The sequence below is a fragment of the Protomyctophum bolini genome (genome assembly GCF_963924005.1).
Source record: "Protomyctophum bolini genome assembly, chromosome: 19".
Taxonomy (NCBI): domain Eukaryota; kingdom Metazoa; phylum Chordata; class Actinopteri; order Myctophiformes; family Myctophidae; genus Protomyctophum; species Protomyctophum bolini.
This window is the reverse complement of record NC_137880.1, coordinates 31,172,078-31,195,514: the sequence shown is the minus strand read 5'-3', so window position 1 is coordinate 31,195,514 and position 23,437 is coordinate 31,172,078. Positions and strand designations below refer to the sequence as shown.

At 43.1% G+C, this 23,437-nt stretch overlaps 2 protein-coding genes across 2 annotated transcripts; both read left to right on the top strand.

The window, feature by feature from the left end:
* Nucleotides 1-16,433: 16,433 nt before the first annotated feature.
* On the top strand, nucleotides 16,434-18,044 carry LOC308334670 (thrombomodulin-like; the record flags this gene model as incomplete). The annotated part of the gene is made up of 1 exon (XM_080791475.1): nucleotides 16,434-18,044. One exon carries the CDS (start codon nucleotides 16,434-16,436, stop codon nucleotides 18,042-18,044), a length of 1,611 nt encoding a protein of 536 aa, XP_080647601.1.
* Nucleotides 18,045-20,589: 2,545 nt separating this feature from the next.
* Nucleotides 20,590-23,409, top strand: thbd (thrombomodulin). Its single transcript, XM_080790325.1, has one exon. The coding sequence runs from the start codon at nucleotides 20,771-20,773 to the stop codon at nucleotides 22,481-22,483; it is 1,713 nt and encodes a 570-aa protein (XP_080646451.1). The 5' UTR covers nucleotides 20,590-20,770; the 3' UTR covers nucleotides 22,484-23,409.
* Nucleotides 23,410-23,437: the final 28 nt, after the last annotated feature.

The window sequence follows — 23,437 nt, the reverse complement described above, 5'->3', positions numbered from 1 at the left end:
GGCAGGAAGGATGCCTGGAGATGGGGATGTACAGTACAACTTGACCGGAGAGAGCCAGAGTTGAACTCCCAACAAGGAGTATGTGGTCAATAGCCTTCTCTTCTGTAACTCATGTTCATTTTCTTGACTGTGAGAGAACAGCGATCCTTGTGAGAAAACTGTGCTCCTTGGCTTCATGATACACCCAGAGGGGAAAAATCTGAAGTATCATGACAAATTATACGTTCAGCCTTATCAGATGATCCTTTCTGTGGGAAAGGCTGTCCTTCCTGGGAGTAAAGTGGATGGACATCTCACTGATGTCAGCAAGCATGATGCCTTCTTATGAGGTCAAATAATAATCTGTCTCAGAGTGAGTGACCAACACATCCCTGTGGGTTTTCTTGGTCGTGTGACATCACGAATACGTAAGTGCACACTCACACACCCACACATCCACACACACACACACACACACACACACACAAAGTACAGTACATACAGTAAACGCACAGTCACACTGCCTAATGGATGGATCATACATAGTCACTCTACTCTCTGCATGTCGCCCATACAATGACACAATGAACAGTGATGCGAGCCTGACGGAATAGAGGCAGCGGGTCACAGCTGACGCTAGCACCGTGCGTGCAGTGTGCACTGTCTGTAACCACAGGAGACTTTCTCGTCGTCACCAACTGCCACCCCCCCAGGCACCCGCTCTCACTATTCCCTTAAGCTCTCTCACACTAGTCTAAACTTACTGGCACTGAAGTGACTTCATAAAACAGAAGTCCAACTCAACTGCCAACTCAAATAAATCATGGTTCCAAGATCCAGTCGGTGTGAGAAGAACACAATGTTTATGGAAACATTACTGGCTTCATTAATAATGTGTGGCAAGGATTTAGCCTTTTCTCTGTTGCTGATGATACATGTTGAAAATACTGAAAATAATTGAAGACCCTCTCAGGACATGAAGTTTAAATGTTCAAGTGAAAGGCCAGGTGGCCTAACATCAACGCCAGAAAAAGTGCTTCTGCCAGCGGTCAAGTTACAACTGGTGCTCAAATTCTATGTTGCAACAGCAGTGAATTGAATTAATTCTGAGTCATGTTATATGAAGAATATGTTCTAAAAGGTATTTCTGCCCCTCAGTGAGGACGGAGCGAGGGTGGGGAGGGGTACCCTGTGGATATTCCAGGGAAAGGAGGTTTCTGATACATGATGACGATGGCCAATTACGCCTTGTGACTTAACTGGTATGAATCAGATGAGGTCGTATAAGGATGTATAGTGGTGACGCTGTCCCAAAACAAAATATTAAAATCAGTCAAAATGTCATTTCGCAATACTTTGGACACAGTCCAAATCCAGATGATCTGGGACAAAGGGCACAGGCAGCGAGATATAAAAACAAGAGAAGACACGACACAGTGATCTACGACGTATCTATGACATATGACTCCAGATTATTATCCAGATTTATTTCTTTAAATTAAATTAATGCAATTGACATAATTACTTTAATACGTTTATATCAAAATTAAAGTAAAGAATGTAATGTCATGATGAAGGTATAAATAAATTGTGCAGGGGGGTATGTGCATGCACTTCTTTGGCCTACTGGCAGTGTGCACAAGAGATATGATGCTGATCGGAACCCAGACACAGAAACCAACCCTCTAATTATAGAAGGCTAGCCTCCTGCAGAGCCACTCCATAAACTGAATCCTGTGGATCATCTTCAGTACATGGGAATAGCACGGATTCATGTGGTGGACGTATGACTCCACAGTATCAGTATCAGCCTAATCCGAGTACCTTGGACTATATTTCAGAGACAAGTAAACAGTACTTCTTTGGCCTATACTGGCAGTGAGTGTACAGAAGACATTTGGCACTTATCGGTCAAGCAGTGGGATTAGCTCCAGACAAACAAACACACAGACAGACGGACAGACAGACAGAAACCCAAGCCTATACACACACAGCTATCCTCCTGCACAGCCAATCAAAAAAAATATATATATATATATTTCGACATGGCTTTTCAGGAAGCTAGACATCTAAAAGATGGTCAAACTCGGTGTGTGTGTGCATGTAAATGGTACATGTGTGTATAGCACCTTTATCCAAAGCGCTTTACATTGTGCATTACATTCACACACCGATGGCAGAGGAAACTGGCTTGCTCAAGGACACTTTGACACTAGCTTGCGATCAAACTAGGAACGTGTGTGTGTGTGTGTGTGTGTGTGTGTGTGTGTGTGTGTGTGTGTGTGTGTGCTTGTGCACGCGTGTGTGTGTGTGTGTGTGTGTGTGTGTGTGTGTGGCACCGTGTGCGCACGTTTTTTGGCCAGAATCAACTAGATCAAAAGTCCAAAAACACAAATGGGAGTGGGTGGAATTGTCCTGCCACCAACACAAACCAGTCATGGAAAGTATTATGCCGTGCTTTCACTGACTTCAGAATCTGGCTAAACGTCTTGTTTTCACTGATTTCCGAACCTGGAAAAACGTCAGAGGGCTGTGGCTGAAGCTGTTTCGTAGACTTCTACAATATTAAACAGTATAATTGTCTGTGGTTGGGCATTCTATTGTCGGGTTGGGCCTGAGTCTCTGAGCCACCTCAATGCTGACAGTCATAATCAGGCAGCATTGCACATTGTATAGTCTGTGAAATTGAGGGGTGAAATTGATTTAGAAAAAGGGTTCAGAATAATGGTCCTAATCCCTCTGTCCCAGAGAGACAGACTGTGTAAGGCAAGGCAAGTTTGTTTGTCTAGCAAATTTAATAAACAAAGTTTTGATTCTCAGCTGTTTTTCTGTCACCATTGTTTTGGTCCACCATGTGATCTTGCTTACAATATGTGTCCTCCCAGGTTTGTTGAGTGGAAACAGCGGAAACAGTCATTCATTTGAAATCAGACCTGTACAATATGCTGCCCTGCTGCTCTGAGTCTTTTCTGCCAGACTGGCTTAAGTTCATTCCAGCGTTTTTTTCAGTTTTTGACCTGCTTGTTAACGAGACCTAGCAAATTTTCCTGTTATGGCTTAACCGGGATTGAATTCTCGGTTTTGACCTCTCCCTGTCCTACTTTGTACCAGATGACTACATTTCCCATAAAGTTTTTTTGTTAGTTTTCTTGCATCTTTTTTATTACGTTTTCATATTAATCGTTAGAACATTCCATTGCCGCCTCCTTTCCAGTAAAGTCCGTGAACCTTTTCCAAGTCTTCCACGTCTGAATTTGGGTCCACACCTTCCTTAAATTGTGTCACACAAAAAGTTATTTAATAACAAATAAAAGGCATAGGCCTACAAATAATAAAAGATGGGTTTTTAAAAAAAGCTGAATTTCTGAAATAAAAGGCTGTGGAAAACAAGCCTGAGGTCTTCTGGAAGTTTGCATAATAACTAAGGATGTACAAACTATTGTCCAACTAAAATATGTGGTCCTGTTGTGACTTTGATATCTACAATCTGGTATTTGGGCTGAAAATGTCATTGTTTGACAGCAAGTGCAACAGAGTGACTGTGAAATAGTCGGACTTGAGAAGCAAGCAGCAGAGGGACATCACGCACACGCGCACACACCCGCGCACACACACACACACACACACACGATTATGTGCACATAATTTGTGCAGATTCGCTGATCTTTACAACATCCTTTGTGCAAGAAACCTCATCCGTGAGTTTCCAGTGTCCCATGAGGCATTGCGTGAATTATGGGCATCACTTCTTGTTGTCAGTCATTCAATTAGATTGATCCCTGTCAGTCAATAATAATGTGGGAACATACACAACCCGACTGAAATCAAGAAGGGTCATATTGCCTACTTTCCCTGCAAACTCACCCTCCACACAGCTGATCCAAATTAATGGTTAAATGAATGATCAAGGGACATAAATGTAACTGGCTGCTTCTAGAGGATCCTCTATTCAAATGTATGTTCTACTTCAAAATAACCAGTCAGCTAAGCAATTCAAATACCTTTGCTTATTACCTTACCTTTTCAAAAAGAACAATTTTTACTTACTTTTAATTACTATAATACATCAATTATTACTCCGGTAATTCTCTCAAAATCTTTATCCAAACATGTTTTGTTGTTTTTTTAAATGAACAAATCTATCATCCACATTATCAATACAATGACATCTATGTTTTTACCTCAGCATAATTAGAATGACATGTAAGATTGATTGCACAGGGAATAATGTGTTGACTTAGATCTAATACGGTCAACACAACCCTCGTTCATTCTGAAGCCAAACAGGCTGCCACTTGTACTTCCTCTGTTTAAGCCTTATATACACCATTAACGGCTCTCCATATGCTACTGTATACCTATCTACCTCTCAGACAGCTTGCGGAGGCTGCCCAGAGGCTCTGAGGGGTGCCCGCGTCTATGTCTTGGCCTCCTGCAGATGGACATGAGAATGTAAACAATGGAAAACAAAGCTAGGAAACGCTGTGTTGATTTACCAGGCGAGCATGGGATGGATCATGGCCAACAAATGGAGCCCACGTTAAAATCCAGAGCCAGATATTTAATGAGAAGGATTCAGTTTGTGTGGTGGCCAATTTGTTTGACACCCAATAAAGCAACCGCCAGACTGCTTTTAAACAGGGTGCGTTTAACATGAATTGTGGGTTAAACAGTGTGGGGAGGAGGCTTGGTGAAAGTCTCACACACCTGCTTCACGTGAGATGTTGTGGTACAGTACTATAATGTGTATATACTACACACTAACAATTTTAACACATCATTTGGCAGAATGATTGTGTGAAATTATATAACAAATATGTCACTCCAGTGACTTTTCACATTCACTTAAAAAATAAATGAAAGAAAACTTTCATCATGGTAGAAACTAAATCTAGAAGTAGTTTCAGAATATTGGAAAGTAACTTCTATGCTCACCACTGGTGAGCCTCTTTGGTCCATGTTTGTGTGTGTATGGCTACGGAGTGAGTCACAAAGACTGATCCCACAATACAGGTTAACCTCTCCCTTTGTTTACATAATTATGAATTTCATAATATCCCGTTTGTAATTCACGTCACAATCCCGAGTAGTTGTGAAACCACATCCCTGTGCTGATGGGAAGAATGTTTTTCCCAGTGATTTCTACAGTATACTGTAAGCAGCATATAATACTGTATGTCGTGTCATTAGAGAGACGGCTTAATTACACAGAAAAAGAGTGTTTGTGGTTCACAGGCGGTTACAAACTCAGTTATGTACTGTACACTGCACATAAACACATACAGTACACACACAAGAAGTGACACACAGCCCAGGATATTAGGTTAAACAGGAAATGAGAAGAATCGGGAAGAGTAGCCGTTTCCCCAGTCCAAAAAGAATGGGGGCAAGACTGTAGGGTGTGTAGCAGACGTTAATAACTTCCAATAATGTAATAACTGCATTACTGCCCTCCTCCCTCTAAAAGTGATCTCGACATTATTTTGGAGTGGTGCAAGCAACCACTCCCTTACGGAGCTATGTGTGTGTGTGGGTGGCTGGCTGGCTGGGTGAAAAACAGCATGGTTGTTTTTTCATATTAACTGTATATATGGTGATTTCGAGTGTGCCAGTACAGTACAGTACAGTACAGTACAGTACAGTACAGTACAGTACAGTACAGTACAGTACAGTACAGTACAGTACAGTACAGTACAGGGACCCCCACACGGTAACTGTCATTTCTCAACCGTTTCGGACGCAGGGCGGCTCACCGGAAGCAGGGCGGAACCCTGGGTGATTTCCTGTGGGTCTGGAACTCGCCCCCCCCCCACCCCGGGGACCTCCACACGGAGTTGCACCACTCACTTCACACAGGTGTGATTTTTATGTTATTGATGACTTTTCTCTAAGGTAGTAGATCTAGAGCATTAATGGACGATACTGTAGTGAAGACACAGGAGAGGGCAGGTCGTTCACAATTCAGTTATATTGTAAGATTAAGGATTTTGCTTTGTACAGTGAGTACACTACAGTACAGCTGTTCTATGCATCATGATGATCGGAGACAGTGTAGGTTCTAAGGAACATGACATGAGACAAGTACCCGAGTTAACTCTCACTCAAATCATCGTTAGCATGTATACTGTAAAATGAACATGTAAATGTTCCAATGTTTCCAATTCTAGTTTTCATTTAGTTACATTTAGTTACATTTTAGTTAATTACAACACACACACACACACACACACACACACACACACACACACACACACACACACACACACACACACACACAGAGGTGACAGCAAAGGAAGTAAGTAACTATACCCTATGGGGCAAGACCTCCACCCTAAACATGTACTTACGCCATAGTATAACAGGACAACAAGTCATTGTTGAGGACCTTGGCCTTGCTGTAAACACCCACATACTGTACAGTAGACACGTTTACACACGCATGTATGCACAGTTGCGCGCACACACACACGCGCACACACACACACACACACACACACACACACACACACACACACACACACACACACACACACACACACACAGAACCAGTTTTACTTGTGTTCATACACAAATACGAACAAAACGATTGCAAAACTCTTAGCATGCTCTATCATGCATATACACTGTGATTTTAATTAAAGATACAACTAGCAGCACCTCTACCAAATGTGTGATGACAGTGGCAATGTGTGACAGGGGTATGCACATATAGTAGATGGCTATATGCTGTGGGACTGCAGTGCTGCACAAATGAATATCATGTTACACAGAGTGTGTGGTTATATTTATTATTGCCTTGGTCATATTTATGCAGACCAACAAGTCAAAACGGTGAAATGAAAACTTAACCACATGAAGCCTAAGCGTCCCGTATTCTGGCATGAATATTAAGCAAGACTAGCTGAGCTACAAGCTGAAATCGGCTATTTGCAACAAGATTTGGTAGAGGGGGGGAAAAAAGGAACAGGCAAGTATAGCTCCCGGGGGATCCCAGTCAACTATAGGGTTTAAGTCGTTCATTTAATTTCCTCTTAATAATGTCCCTTTGTGTACTTAAAGTTATGCCTTTCATGCAATTGTTTCATTTTGTTTTGTAGTTGTTTATGGGTTTTGTTTTAAATACTCAATTTCTGTTTCATGTGCACACAATAATTTATTCCTGTTTTATACTGCATCTGTAAGGGTTTTGAAAAAAGTCACAAAACTATTCAAATTGACATGACATGACTTGACATTCAAATAAACACAGCAAAATTAGTTTAATGCTCATACAAGTGTATAAATCATTGATTGTCTTAACTGGTAACTAAAAGCTGTGTTTAGTTGTCTGATGTGATTTGGAATTATATTCCAGTCTCTTGCCTTTAGACCAGGCTGACTGGCACAATGTGTGCAATCTCCTCTAGCCCCCATAGAGACACAATTAGCATCAAGAGAACTTAAAGAGTCATACAATTGTACACTGCGTTTGTGTGAGGGAAGTAGGGGTGCTGGAGACTGAGGCTTGATGGTAACATTTCTGCTAAAATGATTGACCATTTATTTTGTATGTCGGTGACAAAAAATAATATATTGATCAAAATGTCCATCACAAGCTGGCATGGTGATGACCAGCTTGGCTTTGTTGATTTGTTCATATAACTTGCGCATGGAGAGAGGGAAAGTAAAAGTCACTTTTCCGCGTGAAAATGCACGGAAATGCATGTGCACGCGCATTTTGCAGCGCTGTGCTTACACGTGCGCACTCCGCACGCCCGTTCAGTACCTCCTACTGTAAATACCTTCCTGCGGCCCTGTGTGTGCATGTGTGCGTGCCTGTGCGTCAGTGTGTGGCTGTGTGCGCGTATAGCAGGTACTTCCTCCAAGCCCTCTCCTTGAGTGTTGCCTTGCTGAGCGTCTAGCTAGGGACCATTCTTGTGTATTTATTTTCAATCCTGTAGGTCAGGGGGAGTTCATAATATTCCTGTCCGCATGCCAGAATAGCCTGGCCTGAGGGGAGGCACAGATACCACTCAGACCCAGAGAGGCAGAGAGAACACAACAGAACAGAACAGGGGTGTTCCTGTCCGCCTTTCCATGCATCCGTGCACCCGTCCATCTGTCCGTCTGTCTGTCTGTCTGTCGCTAGGCTGTTGTATTCAAGGTGGGAACAGAGCTGGGCAGGAAGACCAGAGGGGAAACACTGATGTTAATACAGTACGCCTTGGCATCAAGACCCGGGGGAAAGCTTGCTTTGTGGCGCTTACAGCACAATAACATGCATTTGTTGGTTTTGGTGATGTGGATCAGCTTGTATTCAAGGTTTGCAGGAAATATAGGACATAGTTTACTACTAGTATTTAAACATAGTGTAGCAAGTACTAGTATAAGTCACTCGTTGGTCTTTGGTCTGTCGGTCAAACATTTCCAAACACAAACTGGGAGCTGGTCTTATCATGAATTACGTGTTTAACAGTGTTTTGATAATGACAAATTGGTGTATCCTTTAAGGATGCACTCTGACACAAATGGTTAATCAGCGTCTCTCATTGACTTGTGTCCGGATGGGATACATTGGATGGAGGTGACAATTTCTCCCTGTGGGCACCGTGTTCTATAACGACCTGCTTTTATCGCCCCTATCTGACACGAAAGACAATAGCTGGAAATGCCATCGACAGTGACATATTACAGTAAATCAAAATACTGTTTTGTCAGTAGTAAAAAGCAAAAACTGTAATAAATGGCAGTCTCCCTATGACTTCCTGTCAGAGAGAGTCTGGGCCTGAGACGAGGGGCTTTGGAGTCTCAAGAACACATTCTTCCCCCCCCCCCCCAGCTTGTCTCCCTCGCCAGGTCAACTCCATTCCCATCCAAAGCTCACAGACTGCTCATAATCTGTCTTTAAGTAGGAGGAGGCCCAGTGGATTCAATCAACCAGAGTATGATAAAAAATTAAACATGGCATGGAGGGAGGGAGGGAGGGAGAGGGCTGACTGAGAATTTAGCTGAACAGCAACGTGCCAACAGAATGGCAGAGGGTATTCTGAGTCGGCTTTGAAATGAGAAACAGAACATGCAGTGTAGAATTTGTCCGTCTTGCAGCTAGTCTGGTTCTATATCCCATTAAGTATACAGACAATGTTGAAGTCTATTGTTTCCTGATGTACAGTGCTGTTGTTTCAATATAGCCATCGTGTGGTGTGGCTCAAACTCAACTGTTCACAAGGCTAAAAAGTGAAGAACTTGCACATAACCTGAAAGGGGATTACTGGTATTTATATAAACACTAACAGATCTGTCTATACGGTCAATTTGATTTACACAACCCTGAATGAAATCTTACAAAATGCACTAGTTTCTGCTCAGCATGAGCTCCCTTTCATAATACCTGGCTCCCTGCCCATGTGATGATGTAATCTCACAAAGATATTGTTAAAACAATCACTGCTAGTCAAAATACAAGACAAGATTACTTTGAAATCTTATCAGTCGCTTGTCATATAGTGTGTTAATTGCAAGGTTGTCTACGAAAACACTGTACTTTCACTGTGGTTCTAAGCGGCTTGAAGATATGAGTGGAAGAGAAGTTGTAATAAAAGGAAGATGTGTCGCACTGTGCTTGTTTAACATCTCCCTCTAAGACGCAAAGCTTTGTGATTTACATCCAGAAGGTATCATGGGCGTTTCCTGTCATTGTGGGGACTGACCCATAGTATCAACCCCCCCCACGCACGCACACACACGCACACACGCACACACCTCGCATCCCCTCAGTGACTCTCGACTCAAGATTCACACAGAGAATATTTATTAGTGCGTCTCAGATGGTGAAACACAATACCCTCCCCTGCGAGTTCCTCTTAAGGTCATTTGGAGTCAAAAAAAGAAAGCAAGGCTCATTCAAATCCAAATCCAAATCATGACTGGCCGATGTGTGGTGCTGTGGGTCAGGCGGTACGTGTCCGGAGGACGTGTGTTTTGGGAGGTGTAGGTCAAGACGTGGGAGCAGGGAGGGTTGGGAGGTGTAGGTTAAGACGTGGGGGCAGGGAGGGTTGGCTGACATCACGTTTCTCTGCCACGTTTTTGACTGCTGTGAGCGTTACATCAGGTATTAAGTAAATACAGAGAAGAGGTTCAGTATCCTGTGGTCACTTGAACAGCCTACTATGTCATCTAAAAATAATGAGCTCATTTATTTATTTTTATCCTCAAATTCCTCCTTTGCGGATAAAGTTTTATATGACAATGAAATTGTGATGACAAAATAAATTGCGACACCATACGTCCCATTGTGACGCTATTTGAGAGGGTCACCATTGAACTCACTGTGCGGCGCTACTGTAGGAGCTGCCACAGAGACCAGAACTGCACGGAAAGGTCATCTTTGTGTGTGTGTCTGTGCCCACTACAGGATGCACCGCCCTTGATATATCCTTTTTTCCAATAGACATTAGTCACAGCAGTGTGTGTCTGTGTGTGTGTGTGTGTGTGTGTGTGTGTGTGTGTGTGTGTGTGTGTGTGTGTGTGTGTGTGTGTGCGCGTGTGTGTGTGTGTGTGCGCTCATTCCTATGCATGTGTGTATACGTGTGTAATGTGTGCATTACAGTCATTTCTACATAATTATGTGTGTGTCAATACATGTGTGTGTGTGTGTGTGTGTGTGTGTGTGTGTGTGTGCACGTGCTCGAGGTCAACGGTAAATCAACCTCACCACTCCTTCCCTTCATCCTGGTGGAAACACCTCCCTTTTCCTCTCTGGACGTACTGCAAAGCCTTTGAATGTGATTTAACTACTGCTACCAAAGAGCCTTGCTGGGGATAGCAAAACAATCACTTTCTCTTAACCATGCAAACAACAATATAAATGCCTGCTAACTCGCAAAGTTTCTTCTCGTACACTTATGGCTCTATTTTCGGCTAGCTGAACTATTCAAAAGAAATATACTATATAGTAAAAAAAAAGAAAAAGAAAGGCAAAGAAGTTTAGGGATAAGAGGTTTAGCATGGACGAAAATAGAGCTAAACTATATAAAGACTCCATAACAGTTCTTCAACTTGGTGCATCATACATTATATGCGTAAAATAGTTTTTGTAAAAGCTTCCACAAATTGCAGTTACAAAATAGGTAATCACAAGAAATAATATGTAGGCTATCATCTCCGTCACGCTAGAATGGCAGAGGGGAATTATGATTTCGCCTCTGGCCGTCTATGTGTGGGTGTGCCTTTGCACTGCTCCCAATAGGCCAAGGAAGAACCTCGGCCTCATAGTGGTGCTATAACAGGCCACTTCACATTTTAGGGGGACTAATTTCTTACAAAACAACGGCATACATCATGAACGTCTAATATCCCCAAATTAGGGGAGGTCAAATGAGCCAGACAAGTGTGATTCCACGCGATCTGATTCTCAGACAGCCTCTCTACTCACTCAGCTACCGTCACCCTAATATAAGGTAGATCGATTTTCCCGGTAGGCAAATTCGGTTTTCAGCTTCGCTGTCAGATGGTCATGTTGAGCACATGGGGGGAGCTGTTAAGGGTTAAGTGTCTTGCTCAAGTACACTTCTACACATGTAGATATCCAATTCCCAGATGGCCCACTCAGCTGATTTCAACACAGTGTTATAATATATTTTGTTTTGGTGCAAGCATTGCTGATCATTGTCACTCTAAACTAGATCATTAATAACATTTTGGTCAAAGGATGTTATTTTCTAGTAGGCTACTTCCCCATCTCCGTAATTCAAAGTGAATATTTATGGCCTGGGCCGGTCGAGCGGTCCAGGCACCTAGGCTGACAGCATGTCACGGATTCGAGTCCCGAGACCGATGACCTTTGCTGTGTGTCTTCCCCCCCTCTCCTGTCAAACTACTGTTCAATCTATCAATAAAGGCAAAAAAAAAAGAAAAGTGTACCGGTATGTGTATGAGAAGCCACATACATAATAGTGGTGCCTGCCGAGTGGTGCTGATTTGCTCAGACACATATGACGTAAATTCTCCATTCACTGTCAATGGGAATTTATTGTGTAAGACGGAAATCTACACAAATAGCTGAATGTAGGAGGGGCTGGCGCGGCAAGCGTCCCTCGATAAAATAATATAATAGATGGGATCAAGTCCCAGGTAAACATTTTTACCAGCCATTTAACAGTAAATACATTTTTCCTCTGTGTCACTAGTCCTCACTGTCACCAGTTGTGCATAATGTTATAAATTATAACACGTACAACATGGGGTTTGGGGTAACACATAAAATCACGATTTGGGATTACTTTCAATTACTTGAGATAAATGCTTGTCACGCAAAACTCACACTGGTTACTCCTATTAACTAGTAGGCCTATTCTATGCAGTAGATAAATCTTCAAGTATATTTCAAGGACTACTAATAACCCACAATACCTCTCATGTTATAAGTCAAGTCAAAACATAGTCTGTACTGCCAGCGGTGTGCAAAAAAAACCACAACATTCACATGGGCCTGTCAGTATTGGCAGTTTATCCCCAATCCAGAAATGGTGAAATGGGTATAAATGAATCAACCAACTAAAAAGCATGTGCGATTTTAGCCACAAATTAAGGCCGAATCGAATAACAAATAGTGAAAATAGTTGGTCTAAAAGCAATGTAGCACATTGTAACGCGACGTGTTGCGAGCTTAGTGCTTATAGTGCTTTTGCAATGTGTAAATAATAAATGCAATTTTTTATGAGCATCTGCTAAAATGTATGTATTTTGCACACTGACGCAAGTGATGCACCACCTATGACCTTTTATATTCCATCCACTCTTTTGCGCTTGTAAATCTGCAATGTGACTAAGAATCTGAATGTTGTTGGTGGCACCGCGACATCAAGCTTGTCAAACTGATTAAGCCCTTTTCTGGACATTTGAGAGGAAGTAACATTCCTCTGCTGCTTTTAGTAGATTAGTGAGATCGTGCTTAAATCGGACAAGATGGAAATATTTATCGGAGATAAGGTTTAGTGTTTATCAGGCTCAATTGTTTGTCTAGCCAAAGTGACCTCTAGTCACAGACAGGGCCGCTCTCTCTCTCACATCGTCCTTTTCATTTGAGACTATAGGATGCCCGCTGCCCAGAAACCTATAGCGAACATAATTATTTTGATCACTCACTGATTAAAACAAGTCGATTATTTTGCTTCCTCTCACTGAAACAAAAGATTACTTTTCCACCCTACTTTCCCACCTTCGCAACATCCCGTCCACCCCGTTCTCCGTTCTGTCAATTCACCCCACCCATTTTCATGGAAGGATAAATGTAGGCACAGGAATATTATTATAGCCCTTCATCCTCATTGTCGTGCATGAACGGAGACTATTTTCTTTTCTCTTTTTTTTGGAAGGGAGCCCACCGCATGTGACAGCCTTCCTACGTTACTACTAAACTGCTACAACTAAACCACGTGGAATGTTGTGAATAACGATTTGCGTAATTCAAAGCTTGTAATGTTTTCATACTATGTTCCCTAATACACCCACATGCCTGCTACTACTACAGGAAATGTCCACCCCAGTTGTTCCTATACTTCCTTGCAATCCAGTCACTTTCTCCCCGGAATAGACGCTCTCAACCCTTTCCTGCTTCTCCCACCCCGATTGAATGGAAGAAACTGGTCAATGACTGGATAAGACGCAATGCCATGATTGGGACAATTGTGTCTCTGTCCCCCATGGTAGTTGAGGAATCCAAAGGGCTTTGCCCTGGCCTGACTCCTTCTCGTCTACATCCTTTGTGAGGAACTCCCTGAGTCAGCGTCACTCCTGGAAGCAATCCCCCTGGGCCCTATAAACCCTGAAAACAATGGGATACCTACAGCAGGTATCATATACCGGTACTCGAGTACCTACCTGCCGGTTAAAAATAGTGAACTTCAAGGAAAGGCAGACTGAGGCAATGTATCATCATCATACTATAATTGTCTTTCTGTCTGTGTGTCACTGTGACTGCCGTAGCTCCTCACTGCCTGCACCAATCACTCCCACTTTTCACACAGGCATTGACCATAATATGGAGGTCTTAACGAAGCCCTTTTTCCAATTTAACAAATGATAAATTAATAATGAATTTATTAGTGAATAACGCACCCACACAATAGCTAGTATGTTTAATTGTGGGAAGATGCTATTATTTCAAGGAAAATAATACAATAAAAAAGTATGTATTTTTAGATTCACCAACATCATAATACTATGCTGACATACAAGAAATATTCATTGGCCCCAAAATGTTTAGTGTGGTGGTGGTGCCAATGCAGAAACTCACAGCAAACTATTAGCAAAATAGTATTTGGTTGGTATTTACACCAATCAAATTGTTTGGTCCAGCCAAGATATTTTGTGTGATACATGATTCATGATACAGGATTCTACAAGCAGAGGTGGAAACAAGTTCTCTTATTGCTTTTTTGATTGAATTCTAAAATCAGTCATTCTATTTTATCTTGATGAAGTGTTGCACTCAACTACATTTAAGTTTACAATGAATCTCCTTTGTAAGAGAATGTTTTCTCATAAAAACATAAATATGAACATGAATCACCACTTTCAGAAAAGATGTTCACCACTTTGGAGAGCATCACTCAAGATCAAGAGATCAAGCGTGGTGTATTTATGGCCAACTCATACAGATACAAGCAGCGAAATGTTGGTGTGACATGGTCCACAAGACGAATATTACGAATACGAATATTACTGTAATGTATGAAATTAAATAATAAAACAAGAGAGCAGCAACAGGGAATGTTCAAAGGGTAAAGTGCAGAATTAAGGGAGGGGGGCAGTATAATAGAGTAAACTTCAAGGTAATTATCCACCTACAGAATGTAGTTTACTTCCTATTGTACATCTGTGCAGTTAAGACCAAACTGGTATAGCCTACAATAAAAAAATATCCCTGTATATTTGCGCTAAATAAGTATGAGGCAAAAACATGCAGTTATTTACAGATTTACTGTTATTTCTATTTATATATTGACAGGTATTTCCAAATCTGTGTGGTCTCTGATATCCTGCTTTTAGTAAATTAGTGAGATCGTGCTTAAATTGGACAAGATGGAAATATTTATCCAAGATAAGGTTTAGTGTTTATCAGGCTCAAGTGTTTGTCTGGCCAAAGTGACCTCTCGTCACAGGTATTTCCAAATCTGTGTGGTCTCTGATATCCACAAGGAAAAAAGCTTTGAATGATTAAGCCCTTTTCTGGACATTCAAAAAGCGTTGAATGTGAGGGGGACTGATTGATGGGGAATATTTATATGGATGCCACATTAGCCCTTTCATGGGGACTGTATGTAATGTAATCAAAGTAGTCTTTAAAATACATACTTTTGTACTTTTACTTGAGTAAGCTATAGTTTCCCATAAAAAGTAATCTTACTTGAAAGAAAAAAAAGCAATGTTCCAACAGTACTTCTACTTCAAAGTAATTCAAGTAATTCAAAGTGCAAGTTTATGGCCTGGGCCGGCCAAGCGGTCCAGGCACCTAGGCTGGTAATCCAGCCAGCACCCGATGACCTTTGCTGTGTGTCCTCCCTCCCATCTCACTCTTCTTTTCCTTTTTTTTTTTTTTGTTAAAGGAAAAGAAATGTGCATGTTTATGAGAAGCAACATACATAAAAGTGGTGCCGATTTGCTCAGACACATATGATTTAAATATAATATGACATTTTTAATAATATTGTGATTTATAGAGTGGGGAAATGTGAAGCTGTCTCTAAGCCTCATATATATCAAATGTTATGGCTTATGTTGTGGCTATAAAAGCCTTAAATTGATACCACATTTTCGAAAATGCACAGAAGAGTATATTTAAATGTCATAACCATAACTATAATGAGACTAATGTCCGAGACCAAAATGTTATCAAAGCATGAGGATCAATGTAAAAAATAATGGGATTTAATAATGGATTGTATTTATAATGACTTAACATGTGTGTGTAAAATATCAGCAGATGATATTTGATCGTTTAATGTTGTAATTAAAGGAAAAAGTAAAATAGTTACAAGGCGACTTAAGTTGTATGTAGACACTAGTACTAAAAATGTCAAAATAGGCTTAAGTTGAATTGAGTGTGTGTGTGTGTGTGTGTGTGTGTGTGTGTGTATGTGTGTGGGGGGGACATGGAGGGGGGGCTCGTGCGTAGATTTGGGTGGGGGAGCTTTATGAGTTTCGAAAGGGGCAGCGCTCCTTTCTTTGAGATAAGATTTTTTTTTTTTTGGGCTGCGTGCTTGTGGGTTGAGCAATCACGGCAGGCAGTCCCAATCCTGGCTGGAAGAACTTCCTTCCTTTCCTTGTACAACTAACGACGTTGGAGGCGAGGTTTTTTTTAAATTATAAATGGGGACTATGTTGGGGTTATGCTCAGTCTATGAACCTCAGATCGTCGGACTGAGCAATTTATATTGTTCTGGGTTATTCAAAGTGTGTCTTTCGGCTCAAAGATGAGGCACGCGGAGTTTCTCGTCTTTCTCATTTTCATTTGGCAGGCGGAGAGAGGGGTCTGTGATCGCGACCACTGCACCAGGAACGGATGTTTCTCCGTTGTCCAGGACACCGTTGACTTTAAGAGCGCTGAAAAGTATTGCAGCGACAACCTTTTTGGACATTTAATTACGCTTAAATCGCCGAAAGAGCACAACATAATATTAGATCTCCTGAACGGTTTCTCTGGCGACTATTGGATCGGATTGAAGTTACCGGGTGGCAAGTGTCCCGACAGAGCGACACAGTTGCTTGGATACGAATGGGCCACGGGGGGAAATGACACGGAGTTTGACAACTGGGACGAGACTGCAGGCCACAGCTGCTCGGAAAAGTGCGTCTCCGTGTCGGCGGGGCATAACTCCACATGGCGACAACGACCGTGTGACAGCAAACTACAAGGTGCCCTGTGCATGTATTCGTTCGACGACAACGCTTGCAACACGCTGCCCGAAAACGCGGACCACCACGTCCAATACCTCACGCCCAGAGGGTCCGCGGCGGTGGGTTTGGAGAGGTTTCCCCCGGGGGGCATCGCCATCCAGAAACCTCTGGACGTAAAGCACATCTGCTTCCTGGGAACGTGGATAAAAGCTCCGTGGTTTTGCGAGGTGCTGAAAGGGGGCTGTGAGCACGGGTGCGTGTCTCAAAACCAAGTCCACTCGTGCACCTGTCCGCCGGGGCAAAGCCTCCGCGCCAACAACGTGACGTGCGGCTGCAGCCCGGGCTACGTCCTGGCGAGGGACGGGAGGAGCTGCGTGGTCGTTGATGATGCGTGCGACCGCTGCACGGGCGAAAACCTGGAGTGCGTGCACAACGTGTGCATGTGCAAAGACGGCTTTGACCTGGGAGACGACGGGGTGTGCGTCAACAACGAAATCTGCTTCCATTGCGAGCACGAATGCGTGTACGAGAACGGTGCGTTCGCGTGCGCGTGTCGCGGTAGGTACAAGGTGTCGGACAAGGACAACACCACATGTCAGCCACACTGCACAGAACAGACGTGCGAGGCGTTCAACTGCATCTCTATCCCGGAAAAACCAGGAAAATACACGTGCGTGTGCCCCGATGGTTACATAAAGGACGAAAGCAATGAGACGAGGATTGTGTGCGAAGACATAGATGAATGTTTTATGGATGCTGCATGCGACGAAGACCGCATGTGTCACAACACATTCGGAAGTTATGCGTGTTCGTGTTGGGAGGGTTATGAGCTGCAGGGCGACAAATGCGTGTCCACTGATGATGATGAGGGTTCAAGTTCGATTGGACCCCTTGATCCCCATCATCAGCCCAGTATTAAACCGACTCCCACCGGGTTGATTACACCTGCTGTGCTGCCCCAATATGTAAAGGCTGGCAGCATTCTCGGGATATTGTTGTTCGTTGCGTTGCTCATGATCTTACTGTATTTTCTGGTGCACAATGCACTCAAACGGTGCGGCAAGTTCGAACTCGAATCGCTCAGAGGAACCGACGTCGATATATTTCATTTGCAACAAGTGACAACGGAAAAGTATCAAAAATTCTCTTTTGACAAGCAGTGGAGAAACGACTGTCAGAGACTATGATCCAAACAATGACAATGTCCTTTTTTAATTGATTTATTTCCTACAGTGCACATAATGTTTTGCTCATTTTGTTCTCATTGTAAACACTAATGTCACATTTAGTGAACATTTCAGCATTATATGCTCAACAGTATAGTTTTGTTTCCATGTTTCATACACTGCAAATGTCGAGGTTGCACTTTGAACTGCTATATAGCCAGTTGGACAATCCTGGTAAACTTTAAAACAAACTGCACCCCTTAATATGCCTCAGTCACATGTAGTCAGTGATGAAATATAAAGTATAGGCCTATAGTAATTAGCTGTGGTGGTTACGCAGGCAGAAACAGAAGCAATTATTTATCAATCATTTTCTAATTATGTAATTTTTACAGTTTTAAATAGGCTGGTCTAAATAGCCTTATACAATACAATAGGCTACTATAGGAACAGCAAAACCAGTGGCATCCCATGTTGTATATTTTGTTACTGTGTAATTATACTGCCGTTATTAAAAACAAACATGGGCATGTATTCAATCCATGATGTGCACAAGCAGGGTGCAAGCTTTTTATGTGAACTCTCCTGCACAGTAATATCTGGAGTGTTCATTGAACTACATTTTTACACTTTCTGAGTTTGATTAACATTGGATTTTTATGTGTACATATTTTTCCACAACATACAGTAGTGAGCCACTTGTAAAGCCTGCACAGTGCAATTCTCACTCAGTGTTGATTTGTAGCCTCAGAGTTAAATTGCATGTACAGAATGTACACTACATTGTTTGTTAAACAAACAAAAAAGGTGTGAAAATATAATATTTTTTATTTACTTAGGGAGTTTTAGGGTCCAATACTTATAGGATTGTATGCCTGACTTTATATCTGTACTTTTATCAAAGCTTATGGTGGTGGGATGGTGCGTAGTGCGTAACTTTAGCAGAAAGACAGTATAGTATATGAGCTTAGATTTGTTATTAATCTGTGGGTCTGTTCTGGTGGTGGACCATTCTGGGTTTGAGTCCTTTTGAGTCATGGATCATCCTCACTTTTTTGCCTGTTCTGTCTCTCTCAAACAATGCCTTGTGACAGAAATGAAATGTATAGCCTATTGCATACACTGAATAGTACAGGGGTTTTTCCAGGATAATATATATATATATGATAGTAAAAATCCTCAGTGGTTATAAATTAACTATGAAAATGGGTCCATTTTACACTCTGAATGAAATGTAACACTGAGCATTTTACTGTGAAGGTTTATAAAGCTAAACAATTATATTCACTGGCGACACCGTGAGGCTACATTGTATAGCTTGCTTCCTGTGAAGTTGACTGTATTGCTTAATTAATGCTCCACTGTACTACAGTGTTGCGCACCAAAGACGCTAAACACTGTGAGCTCATCCATCTGCTATTTTTGTTGTGCGACACTGTCATATGCTGAAGTATAAAACAGGTTTAACTCTGAATGTTGCTGCTGAACACATTGTATAACAGTTTATTCTTAGAGCCATGGATCACCGATGCAATGATTTATAGGCTTTGAGAGAACCACACCAGCGCGTGAATGTAAAACTGTGCTGCTATAACATGACATATACACTACGAAAAACACTTTTGCACCTTATTCAGATTTGCCCGGTTATTGCCACACCTGTTTGACAGAATATGGCAGGCCTTCACTTGCTGCACTGGTTGTCTTTTGGAAAGCAAATGTGTTACTTTTGTATAATAAATAAAATGAGAGAAAAGTTATAGAATTGTACATTATTATTTGATATGGGGTTTCACTAAATTAGCCTTGCATGCACGGCCTCTATTTGTTTACAAGGCAAATGCATCCATCCATCCTTCATGGGCTCATTATCAGCTCCATCGTATGTCTGTGTTCCACTCCAGGGACACTACAAAGTGTAACGTTAATAACGTTATTTTTTTATACATTCAGAATCAGTCAAAGCATCAGTGTTAATCTAACTGTGAAAGCTTACAAATGGGCCCGTTATGCAGGGCCCCATTAACAGAGACCTTTACAAATATGGGATAGGGGTCTATATGATTTATAGTAATTTACTAACATGCAACTATAGCGATAGTTCTGCCACAGACATAAGTGACCATTATTTTACAATCTGCCATTTTAACTAAAATAAGGTTTAGTCTGCTTATACTGCCCATACCTTTTATCATACTGATCTTAACACATATTTCATATTCTCTGGCATCCTTCCCATGCCCTATTCTCCCATATTTCTTCTTTCTCCATGTACAACACTCTCTCTCTCTCTCACACACACACACACACACACACACACACACACACACACACACACACACACACACACACACACACACACACACACACACACACACACACACACACACACACACACACACACACACAGTTGTCAAGGACTTATGACAGATATGGGAAGAGGTCGGGGTGGGGTGGATGGTCCTGTGCATGCGTGCGTAATGACAGTGCGTAATTGGAGAATGCAATGCTCCGCTCCGCAGTGTGCAGTCAGTGGGAAGAAAAAGTTTCAGCTTTTCTTTTTTTAAGTAGGGAGAGAGCTGAGCGGCGACTCGCCAGGGTGATAAAAAAGAAACTTCCTTCCTCGCCCACACAACACTCACTGACATGGAGTCGGGGGTTATATAAATGTGAGCTGTCGCGGGGTAAACACTTTCTCTATAAGCTGCAAATTTCTACGGACGCATAATTAACAATCGATCTCGAAAATGAAGAGCATTACAGGACCGTTTGCATTGGTGGGGTTGCTACTGCTAGCGGTGAGTAACGGGCTCTCCCAGAATAACGGATACTGCATTGGGAACCAGTGTTTTGTGGCGTTCCAAGATCCCACCGATTTCGCGACCGCCCAAAATAACTGTGCCGAAAATGGTGGACATTTAATGACAGTTCGATCGTCTGTGTCTCATGACACCCTTTTCATTATTTTAGGGGGCCGTTCGGGGGAATACTGGATCGGTTTGCATTTATCTAGCGGATGTCCCGACGCTTCGACGGAACTACGAGGGTTCCAGTGGGTGACGAAAGACGGCGAGTCCGACTTCTACAACTGGGGTGCTTTTGACGGCACGTGTTCCCCGCGGTGCGTGTCGGTGTCCAAAGAAGGGGATTTCAAATGGAACCAGGAGTCGTGCAGCATGCGCGCGGCCGGTTATCTGTGCGAGTACAACTTCCAGAATCCCTGCAAACGTTTAGCCGTTAGAGGGGACGAGTCGGTCGCCTACACGACCCCGTACGGATTCGAGGGCGAGGATGTGCTGTCTCTGCCCCCGGGGAGCACAGCTGTGCGCCGGCCTGCGGAGACCAAGGCCATCTGCTTCGGCGAGCGGTGGCTGGAGGCCCCCTGGAGCTGCGAGATATTAAAGGGCGGCTGTGAGCATGAGTGTGCAGACGGGCCCGTGTGCTTCTGTCCGCCCGGGCAGGTCGTGAACCCCAAAAACAATGTCACGTGCGAAGTGTTCAAAGATGACCCGTGTCTGTCCCTGCGCTGCGAGCAGGCCTGCTTCCAGACCAACGACACGTACGCGTGCATGTGCGACCACGGCTTCGAACTGGCGCCGGACGGAAGGACCTGCGAGGACATCAACGACTGCGCCGACGAGCGACAGTGTCCGGGAGATCACTTCGCGTGCGTCAACACGGTCGGCGCGTTCGACTGCGTCTGCGAGAGTGGCTACCGGCTGACGGGAGACGGCCGCTGCGAGGATGTGGACGAGTGCATGTCGGCTCCCTGCGAGCACATGTGCACCAACACGGCCGGCGGCTACGAGTGCTCGTGTTTCGACGGCTACGCGGTGATGCCAGGGGCACCGCACAAGTGCAAGCTGCACTGCGGCCGGGTGGAGTGTCCCGCGGAATGCGACCCAAACGACCACCTCCAGTGCTACTGTCCCCAGGGGTACATCTCAGACGAGAGGGCGAGCGGAGTGTTCTGCATCGACATCAACGAGTGTGACATGGGCTACTGTGCCCAGGATTGCCAAAACACGCATGGGAGCTACATCTGTTCGTGCGCCGAAGGTTTCACGTTGGTCGACGTGTATAAGTGCAAAAAGGACGATGTGGATATTGTGGACGATGTGTCCACAGTGGACGTCGACACGGACGGGTGGGAAGGCTCCGGCGCGACGACGCCGTTCGTCTTCATCACCCCAAGAATAACTGTTCTGAACCCCGATCTGACCGGCCAGTCCGGGTTGACGGCTGGAGGGCTCGTGGGGATCATAGTGTGCATCGTGATAATTGTCATCTTCTTGTTTGTTTTCCTAGCTCACCACATCCTCAAAAAACGAGGTAACGGTGAATTGGAGAGCGCCGGTGCGCTCAAAACTCAGGGGGATGAGTGCCATGACTTGGAGCAAGTATCGACAGAGAAGAATGAAAAAACAGCGTCAGAAACAACTTTAAAACAAGACTCCTGAATGTCAGTGAATGGATGGATTGGGGGCGAGGAGGGTGGATTTGTTACTGGACTTGACTCCTGAATGTCAGTGAATGGATGTGGTGGGGCGGGGGGATTTGTTACTGGACTTATGCTGCAGCTTCAACACAAGAAGTTTAAGTTAACAGCAGCGTTTTGAAATGACTGCTCATAATTAGACCACAAACCGTGTAGTTGAAATGTAAATAAACAATGCCAAAGAACACACTCACACAATAATGTAATAGGCTACTATTAAATTATGAAACTGGTGGTGTTTTACCCCCCTTCTTTGCTTTGTCTTAGACATTTTAGACAGCACAATTGTGCCACCATGTGGCCTAAAACCGGCATTGCAACCAGTCGAGTTGAGATGTTGCAATAGTCTTATCTCCTCCTCTCTCACTGTAAATCTGTAATCACTTTTTAGGAGTTAAAACGATACATGTAGCTTCTCAAGCGAAACAGACATAAAGGTTTACATTTTACGGTAGGCCTTTTTCATGTTATTAATTGACACAAGTTAGGGCAGGCATTTTGTTTTCGCCATTTCAGATTGTAGTGTAGCCCATGTTTTGTAATTGCATCATCAAGCTAGTGAACTCAACAATTATAAATTCATATGATAATACTTTTTATATAATCACCAACATGAATTACGTTTGTTATTTACAGCTAGGTAGAGTAGTGGGGCGAGATGGAAAAGGGGCAACCGTACCCGTTACTGTGTCTAGTGTATATGCAATATGCCACAATGTAAATAGCCCACAGGACTTACCCTTATATTGACTGACTCTCCATAGGAGTAGCACCCCACAACACAGGAAGTTATGAAATCACATGAGGAAAGTTGGGTTTGCGAAATCAAGCCACATAGAGTAAACTGCCTTTTATTGCATCTAAAATAAAGCTACTTCATTTATGAAACCTTTTCAAAGACTACATGATTTTACAT

Excerpts from the sequence above, each read along its gene's own strand:
- thbd (XM_080790325.1), top strand. The coding sequence starts at position 20,771 with ATGAAGAGCATTACAGGACCGTTTGCATTGGTGGGGTTGCTACTGCTA.